Source organism: Notolepis coatsorum (assembly GCF_963971535.1).
Source record: "Notolepis coatsorum genome assembly, chromosome: 16".
NCBI classification, from domain to species: domain Eukaryota; kingdom Metazoa; phylum Chordata; class Actinopteri; order Aulopiformes; family Paralepididae; genus Notolepis; species Notolepis coatsorum.
Window position 1 is genome coordinate 76,153,168 of NC_140180.1, and position 9,581 is coordinate 76,162,748.

Consider the following 9,581-nt stretch of genomic DNA (forward strand, 5'->3'; position numbering starts at 1 on the left):
CTATTATGGGCTGTTAGTAGACTAAAGGGATATTCAGTGTATATGTACAAGGAATATACAAGGGATATCAAACGATATACAAATACTATTAAATATATATCCATAAATAAATATATATATTCGGTTTAATCTGATCCTTCACAACAGCCGCCCCCTAATTAGTCCCACCTAATTAGCTAAGCAGAGACAGATTAACCGCACTGTCTACCACTCAAGGTCCGCTGTAAGGGTCAGTCAACTCACAAAGTCATGGGGTCATGGTCGTCATCGATAGTGTCTGGGAGTCTGGGCAGTTCTATTAGCCTCGCCACGGGTCGTGTGTAAGTTCACCCTTGGACGAGCACCTCAGCTGCTCGGACCTTGCCATCGGCACCGGTGATCACTTTGCTTACGCGGCCAGCCGGCCACATAGCTCTGGGTAGTGACTGGTCGATAATCATGACGACTGTTCCTTCTGTCAAATTGTCTCTCTCTTTTACCCACTTCTGGCGGGTCTGTAGAGACGGTAGGTAGTGGAGTAGAAAGCTGTTCCAAAACTTGTCAGCTAGTACTTGACTGTACCTCCACATTCTTCGGCCGTTCGCTTCTTCAGGCCTGTACATTGTCTGGGGTAGCGCGGGGTCCAGCCGCCCCATCAAGAGTGTGTTGGGGGTGACTGGGTCGACATCTGCTATATCACTGGAGACGTAGCCGAGGGGCTTGGAGTTCAATACTCCCTCGATCTCCGTGAGGACTGTCATTAGGACTTCTTCCGCCACAGTCTGGGCCCCAAGCACGGCATACAGGGCTGTCTTTATAGAACGTACTTCTCGTTCCCAGGTTCCACCGAAGTGGGGTGCGTTCGGGGGATTAAACTGGAAGTCATTCTGGGATGGAGCGAGGTGGGTCTTAAGTTCTGGGCCCATAGCTTGGAAGCTCTCTCTCAGCTCTCTTTCTCCGCCTTTGAAGTTTGTCCCGTGATCAGACAACAATGTAGACGGTTTTCCTTTCCGTGATGTGAATCTTCGGAAGGCCATAAGGAATGAGTCTGTGCTCATGGTTGGAAGGAGTTCGATATGTATCGCTCTGGTGGTCATGCATTTGAATACAATACCCCACCGCTTCTCGGTTCCTCTACCTTTCTTTATATACAATGGGCCAAAACAGTCCATGCCTGTGGAGTGGAATGGCTTGTCGCCGAGTCGGAGGCGACAGGGAGGTAGGTCAGCCATCCGGGGTATGCTGGGCTGCGCGCGCCACTTTCGGCAGTCTAGACAGGTTCGCTGGAAGCGTCGCACTGCTTCTCTTCCTTGAAGTATCCAATAGCGACGTCTGATCTCCGCGAAGACTCTCTCTGCTCCTGCGTGGTGTACATCCTCGTCGTATTTCTTTATGATCAGCTCTGTGACCTTGTGTCGGCTGTTCAAGACTATCGGGTACTTAACGTCATCCGGTAGATCGGGGGCTCTCCGCAGACGACCACCCACTCTGATGAGATTATGGGCGTCGCTCTCGGGTGCCAGGTGGAGCAATCTGCTGTCTGATGGGACGGGCTTTCCTCCCTGTAGACAGTCTAGCTCGTCGGGGAACGAGTCTCTCTGGGCTCGTTGTAGTAGAAGAAGTTCTGCTTCTTCGTAGTCAGCTGCTGAAATGTCGGCAGTGGGCTGAATCTCTGGGTGGTGCCACAGGAATGTCTTTAGCTGCGCACTCTGTAGGGTAATGCAATCATCTATGTTGGGGTCTGTGGAGGCGACTGTGCTCAGTCCACAGAACATAGGTTTCTTGTTCTCAGCCTCCTCTTTACTCGCTTCCCGTGGGGTGGGCGTAGGCCACTCTTCTTCCGGGAGCTTGAGGAACTCTGGTCCGTCACTGTAGATGTTGCGACGGGTGAGGTCATCTAGGGACATTCCCCGGGTGATGACGTCAGCTGGGTTGTGTTTGGTGTCCACATACCGCCAGTTCGCTGTTTCTGTTAACTCTTGAATCTCGGTGACTCTGACTCCCACGAAGACTTTGTATCTGCATGAATCAGACTTGATCCATGTGAGTACTGTCGTGGAATCTGACCACAAGATTGTTCTGTGCACCGGAATGGTGAGTTCACGTTGGATTAACGTAGCTAGATGCGCTCCTGCTAGGGCTGCGCAGAGCTCTAGACGCGGGATAGATTGTTGCTTTCGTGGGGCTATTCTTGAGCGAGCCAGGATGAAAGCGGTGTGTATCTCTCCTCCCTTCTCTTGGGCACGCAAGTAGGCCACTGATCCATAGGCTACTTCGGAGGCGTCGCTGAAGACGTGTAGATCCATCTTGCATGTCTCTGGCCTCACTGTGGGTGGGAAGTAGCTGCGGCGTATATTGACGCCTGGGAGTGAGCGGAGTTCCGTCTCCCACTCTCTCCATGTGGAGGCAAGGGGTGCGGGTATTGGGTCGTCCCAGCCCTGGTCCTTGTCCCATAGTGCTCGTACAATCATCTTTGCCCTGGTGGTGTAAGGTAGAATACATCCCAACGGGTCATATTGTCTGGCGAGTGTTCTGTACACACTCCGTCTGGTGGTCGGTATCGCCGTCGACCTTCCCTGCTCCGTGGTCAGGGGTTTGTGTCTATAGTGGAGCGAGTCTGTTTTGAAGCGCCAGACTAATCCTAGTGTCATTTCTTGGGCTTCTCCTGGGATGGTCGCCATCCAGGTCTCGCTGCTGGCAGCCTTGTCCGCGGGGGAGAGGCTGCTCAATACGTGCGGGTCGCTGCTGGCCCACTGCCTGAGATCAAAGCCGCCTTTGATCAGGGAGGCGCGTAGCTTGAGTAGGAGAGCCTCGGCTTCTTCTTGAGTCGAAACGCTTTGTAAACAGTTGTCCACGTAGAAACTGTTCTTCACACTGTGTCGGACCTCTTCATCTGCTGCTGGGTCCTCTGCGACGTGTTTCTGTAGTGCAAATGTAGCACAGCATGGGCTGCATGTGGTTCCGAAGGGGAGGACTTCCCATTGGTAGATGGCTGGGTGCTCATCTCCGATCCTCTCTCTCCATAGGAACCGCAGTAGGGGCTTATCCTCCTCCACTAGTCTCACCTGCAGGAACATCCCTTTGATATCCCCGCTGATAGCCACCTTGTCCTGGCGGAAGCGTAGTAGCACGCCTAGTAGAGAGGGGCCGAGTGTGGGGCCGGGCAAGAGCTCTTTATTCAGATTCTGGGATCCGATCTGGTAGCTGCAGTTAAACACAATGCGATCCTTGCCGTTGTGGTGGACCTTGTGGTGCGGCACGTACCATGATTCGGTCGTCTGATCGGCCTCTTTAATGTCAATCTTCATTACGTGTCTCGCTGTGATTAGCTTCTCAATCTCAGCGCGGTACACACTCTCTTGAACGGGGTCTTTGGCTAGGCGCCGCTCTGTGTTCAATAGATACCGCTCCGTAGCTTCTTTCGTGGCGTGAAAGGTGGGCATTCCCTCTTGCCTCAGGAGTGGAGTTGCGTATCTCATCACTCCGCCGACTGTGACTCTCTTTGTCCCTTGCTCGAGGAGGTTTATGGCGTAAATGTCTTCTTTAGAACGAATATCTTTCTTTTCGTTCTTAAAGGGCATTGTCTCTAGTGTCCATAGCCTCTCGACATGCTGCAGGAGAGTGGTGTCTTCTTCTGTCACTCTGGAGTGGAGGCAGCTAGTGGCTGCTGTTCGGTTGAGAGATTTAGCGAGGGGGCCTTGTAGTGTCCATCCTAGGCGGGTCTCGACTGCTGCAGGACAGCCTCTGGGTCCTGTATGGACCCGGTCTATCGGGACTATGAGGTCTGCATGGTCGGAGCCTATCAGCAGGGTCGGGGTGGCGCCGTCTATGAGCGGGATAGGTAGTTGACGCAGGTGCACATATTTATCCATCAGCTTGGCGATGGGGTAGGTGTACTGTGATAGTCCTATTTCTTGGCTGGTGAAAGCATTTGTAATCCTATACCGTCGCTCTGGCTGCCCGCTTGCTGCGATAGTGAAGGAGACATTCTCGCCTTTTATCGTCTTTAAATCTCTTCTTATTGTCCGAATCGTCATTTGGTTCTCGCTCCCCCGCAGTCCCAGCTGGGCCGCAGCGGACGCGAGCAGAAGGGTCTTCTCTGACCCGTCATCAAGGACGGCGTAAGTGTCCATGACTTTATCTTGGTAGCTCAATGTTACACGGACTACCTTTAAGAGCACTTGGGCGCCGCTGCTGCTGGCGGGGTCAATGTACATGACACTTGCCTTGGTGCTGCTCGATGGTGCAGGTGCAGGCTTTCTTCTGTTACTGTCGTGTAGGACATCTAGGTGGGCTCCGTCACACCGACTGCACCTCTTCTTTAGGCGGCACTCGGCTGCCATGTGACTGCGCGCACATCGGTAACAGCGCCTGTTGGACTTTATCCATTGACTCACTTCTTCTGCATTCATCTTGGTGAACAGGTCACATTGTGACAGCCAGTGTTCCTTCTCGCAGTACGGGCACACCATCTTCCACTTCTCTTTCCTCGAGGGGGTACTGTGGTTCTTACTGCTCGGTACTGATTCTGATTGGTGCATGACAGTCACCGATCTTCTTCCATCGTTTATTCTCCTAGGTCCCTCTCTGGAGCTTGGTGTGCTCCGCACGAACGTATCCAGTCGTAAGCTGCTGACTTCTCTCGCCAGGAAGTCGGCTAGATCGAGGAGGGATGGTTCGGGACCGTTAGGATCATGGTGGTCTCTCTGCCGCCTGAAGCGCTCTTGTCTGGCAGGTGGCAGCTTCTCTAAAATCCTCTCGACGTTAGAGTTGGCGTATAGCTCGTGCATACCCTTTTCTCGTTGCGCTCCCAGCATCCCTACCAGGGACTGCACTTTTATAGACAGGTCGTCTAATGAGCGATTGTCTGTTGCTGGGGGTAGGCGGTCAATATGCCTTATCTCTTGGATTACGTAATCCCATATACGTCCATATCTCTGGTCCAGCGCTGCTAGAGCCGCGGTGTATGGGGTCGTAGAGGTGGCATAGGCTAGCGCTATATTGTGCGCTCGGGGTACTTTCAGGTGCTTCAGTAATATTGCATACTTGTGGCGTTCATCAGCGACATCCACCATCATTGTCTCTAAGCACATCCGGAGCTCCATGTACTGTGCTCGATTCTCATAGGTGAAGTCTGGAAACGTCGGTGTACCAATGTATGACGCCGTGGATGGCTGATACATCGGCGAGCGTTGGGGGAGAGGCCTCCTAGGCGAGTCTCCTCTTGCGCCTCTCTGTGGGCTGGTACCGGCAGGGTACCATGGCCCGCTGGTCCAGGTGCTATTCCTCGGGGCTGGTCGTGCGTCATGCTCACCCGTGAATAGAGTCGGGGGTCTGTAGCGCAGCGCCGCGGGGGTATAGCCTGGGCTGCACTGGACCTCCTGGTCCAGTGGAGTACTGTGCTGTCGTCGGGCTTGGTTCTCCTCCTCTCCCTCTTCTTCTTCTATCAGGTCCTCTAGATCCTGTAGTCGTTTATTTAGCTTCTCCGCCGTGTATGCCGCTCCTTCCTTGTAGCTGGGTCTCGCTTGGACCGGTCGGGGAAGGGGGTCTGCGGGGGGTATAGGCTTGGTCTGTTGGTCAAGTTCAGGGTCGCTTGCTCGGTTAGGAGACGCTGCCCTTGACTGTTGTCTCGACGAGTTCCTTGAACCCCTGGCGGAGGGAGAGGGTGTTGCCTTGAGGATCAGCTGCTCCATTAGTTGCGCTTGTAGTCTGTCGCGCTCGGCTTCACGCTTGATGAAAGCGATGTCGCGCTCTGTTTCGCGCTGGATGAGAGCGAGGTCGCGCTCTGTTTCTCTTTGGGCACCGGCAGCGGCACGCTGGGTGTCTGCTCGGTCTCTTGCCATATTCTCTTCCGTCTGAAGGCGTCTCATCTCCAGGCGTATGCGCTCTTCTTCGCTCTGTTGCTGTGTCTGGAGTCGATCGCGTTCACCCTGAAGTCGATCGCGTTCACCCTGGAGTCGATCGCGTTCGGTAGAGGCTGTCAGGCTGACGAGGAACGCCTGTGATAGCATCCTCTCCGCTTCGCTGGGGGAAGACGGTTGTAGAGGTGAGCCGCTCCTGGCGGTACTCGTTGGGGAGTCCTGGAGCTCTATTTCTTCGGCGCTCTCCTCCTCTTCTTCCGTGCAGAGTTCTCTCTCTGTAGGGTTGTCTTCCTCCCGGGGCTGGTCGGGGACTACTTCTTCGGTATTGGCGGGGGGTAAAGGCATGTCAGCTCCCTCCTGGTCCCCACCGTGAGCTTGGTCAGTTACATTAGAACCCACTAGGGCCTCTGTGGTCGGGGTAACCTGGTCGTTAAGGTCAGACATAATTTTACTTTCTACTTTTACCGCGTTTACCGTTTGTAGAAGGCTAGGTAGTTGACTGACAGCGTAATCCTCTAAGTACGGAGGTGGCTGTCGTCTGCGCCGCGGGCGTTCTACGTTAGGAGGACCGTTTCGTGGAGTGTTCATCATAGGCCATTTCAATATTAATAACACTATATTAATATTACACTAGTTACCCTCCGGCTCGAAGGACCAATTGTAACTGAGGGGTACAATTCCCTGACTGTATTGATAAGTATGGTATCATTAAACCACTACCGCTTTATGTACTTTAACTACTGGCCACACAGTACATGATATAGATATGATGAACACTTTCCCACCATGAAACCAAGTCCACACAAATGTATAAATCGAATATTTAATATATAGCAAAGGGTATATACAACGTTCACTTAATGACATTTATGATTTGAATGCACTTGTAAGGCAAATGAGTATTCGTAGGCAAATCAACATTGAATGTCCAATCTCTGGTTACGCAGGAAGCAAGTATACAACCTGGTTCTTTAGGGAACTATAGCGATGGTACTTAATGGTTATAGCTGGATATACTAAAGGGGGGGTCCTGCTGGTTGTAAGTCAGTAGGGGGGGGGGGGTTAGGAGAGCCTCTGGCGATATCCCATCTGGCCAACGATTTCTTGGGAGAATTCAGAGTGCTGAACACGGTGCCCACAGAACCTTGGTCCACAGATGAATACAGTTGGGCCCTCTTGTAGACGGTAGCTGCCGGTCCACAACGAAGAGACGTGAGGCGACCTCACTCGGGTTAGAGCGCCGTCTCACCTGGACTCCTCTCGGGGGTAGTTCCAACACTTACCAGTGTTGGCTGTTATCCATGGCATAATCAAAGCACCCAAAGCAAGTAGATAATCCAAGCCGTGTAGGGCTCGCCGTCGCCCGGGTAAGGTAATCCAATGTGCAGGTCCACTCGTCCTGGCCCAGAACTCCTCGGATGAAAGCACCACACGTGGTCTGCCCAGCCTGGTTAAGACTCTAGATAACGCGAGGAAACGATGGGGGTACTGCTCACTTTATAACTCTAACCGAACGATGCACCATACATAATAGACTATTATTAACTTAATAGAAATACGTCCCACTCGACGGTATAGTGCCAAACTATGACAATTCAACTATTAATCCACACGATGTCTCAATGCCATTCTGAGGCCAAGTTGACCATACTGCACCACACGTGTATCGTGGGTGAGGCTTAACGTCTTGCCACTAGGTTGGAGGGTAAAGAACTAAGGGCTAAGGGACTAAAAGAAAGTTCTACTTTACTTGCGCCATATATATATGCGCTGTGAACAAATAGTACCATTCGTATTTCGCCAGACGTATTCCTACGCGGAACCGGGCTAGTAACGACATGTTCGTCGGCACGATTGAACTTGAACCAAGGGGCTTGGCTGCTGGCGCCAAGTTCTTGTCCAATGAGAGAATGAAACTATTATGGGCTGTTAGTAGACTAAAGGGATATTCAGTGTATATGTACAAGGAATATACAAGGGATATCAAACGATATACAAATACTATTAAATATATATCCATAAATAAATATATATATTCGGTTTAATCTGATCCTTCACAACAATAACTATAATCATAGTTAGATAGTGGTGAGAGAACTCGCCTGTGACTGCAACGATTGTTGGTTCAACTCCTGGCTGCTGTGTTTGTTTTGGACCTTTGCCGATACAATACATTATATTACTCATGGCTATAACAATAGCATAACATACATTATGTACTTTTCCCCCTGTGGCTGATTAGTACTTTATTTACGTTTTCTGATGAGACTATGTTGGTGTTTGTGTGTGTGTGTGTGTGTGTGTGTGTGTGTGTGTGTGTGTGTGTGTGTGTGCGCGTGTGCGCGGGCGTGTGTGTGTGTGCGTGCGTGTGTGTGTGTATAGTGCGCACGCCCACTTACCCTTAAAGCAGATGCCGTGTATTATTGTATATCTGCTTAATGTTATTGTGTGCTCTTGTCTGGTTGTCATTAGAGGGCTTTCACAGAATGTTTAGAATGCCCGTTTGTCTTCCATGTATTGTTAGAAGAGACAATGGTTTCTATGTGCAGAACAACAGTTGCTATGCGTTGTTATATAAGAAAAATTCAACAATTTGGTATCTTCTGATCTCGTAAACACGTTTCAGTGGATATTTTTTTTCTTTCTCCAATGTTTTACCTACTCTACCACTACACAGAAATGAGACATTTTCACTTCGAAATCGGTTTCAAATGGTTACAGGTGAGGTAGCCATGTTGGAAGAAAGACAACTACACACAACATTCTGCGCAAGGCCTCTATATGGAGCACATGTGTGTAAACTGAGAGGTCTCTACCTGACTGCATTCCCAATGTGTACATCCCTGGCCTGTCATGTTCTGTATTATGTGATGATATATTATATAATGGATAGATTAGATCATTCAAATCAAATCAAAAGTGTGTGTGAGTGTGTGTGTGTGTGTGTGTGTGTGTGTGTGTGTGTGTGTGTGTGTGTGTGTGTGTGTGTGTGTGTGTGCGCATGCACGCGCACATGTGTGTGTGTGCGTGTGCATGAGCGTGTGTTTTCAATTGGCCCTGTAGTATGCTTTCAGTTATATTTCCATGTGGCAGTAGGGTATAATTTATGACCTTAATAGTACTTTCATTTTTCTACATAGGAGTGCACCAGTCCCTGCTGCAATGCCAATAATTGCACGTTGAAAGCCGGAGCAGAGTGTGCCCACGGGGTCTGCTGTCAGAGCTGCAAGGTACTCACTACGAATGTAATTAACACAACACAAGGATTCAATCACCAGTGGCATATTCAAACTCATTCACTCTCAATAAGATTGTCTAATTAAATTAATGTGTGCAAACAAAAACATCTGCATTGTTTTTCGGTGAACTTCTCTATCTCCTTGTCAGCTGTATTAAATAATCTGCGAGTCAGGGACACGCCTGTACCCTGCTCACAGATAACTGGTGTATTTCTTTGATTGTAGGTACACAATACTAAGCAATTTTCTTCTGTGTTTTCTATGTGACCGTCGTTATCTGTGGAGTGTCAACATAAGCATACTTGGCTTTTCGAATTTCACACAGTAACCTTGGATTTCTGACAAACCAACACAAACACAAACCACTGTTGAGATACAATCAAAAGATTCAAGAACACTTCACTCTGGGAGTGTTTTGCTGAGTGTCTGTGAACAAACAAACAGGAACACATTACCTGACTATTGTTATGATAAACCTTCCTGTATGTACTGCTCAGGAAAG

General features: G+C 50.1%; 1 protein-coding gene across 1 annotated transcript in view; it reads left to right on the forward strand.

The window, feature by feature from the left end:
* The window catches only part of adam19b (ADAM metallopeptidase domain 19b), a gene marked incomplete at both ends in the record, with an annotated part of 62,371 nt that overhangs the window by 44,454 nt on the left and 8,336 nt on the right, over nt 1-9,581 (forward strand). The window contains 1 exon segment of the mRNA XM_084332093.1: nt 8,981-9,070. Coding sequence (XP_084188219.1) covers nt 8,981-9,070 — 90 coding nt within the window.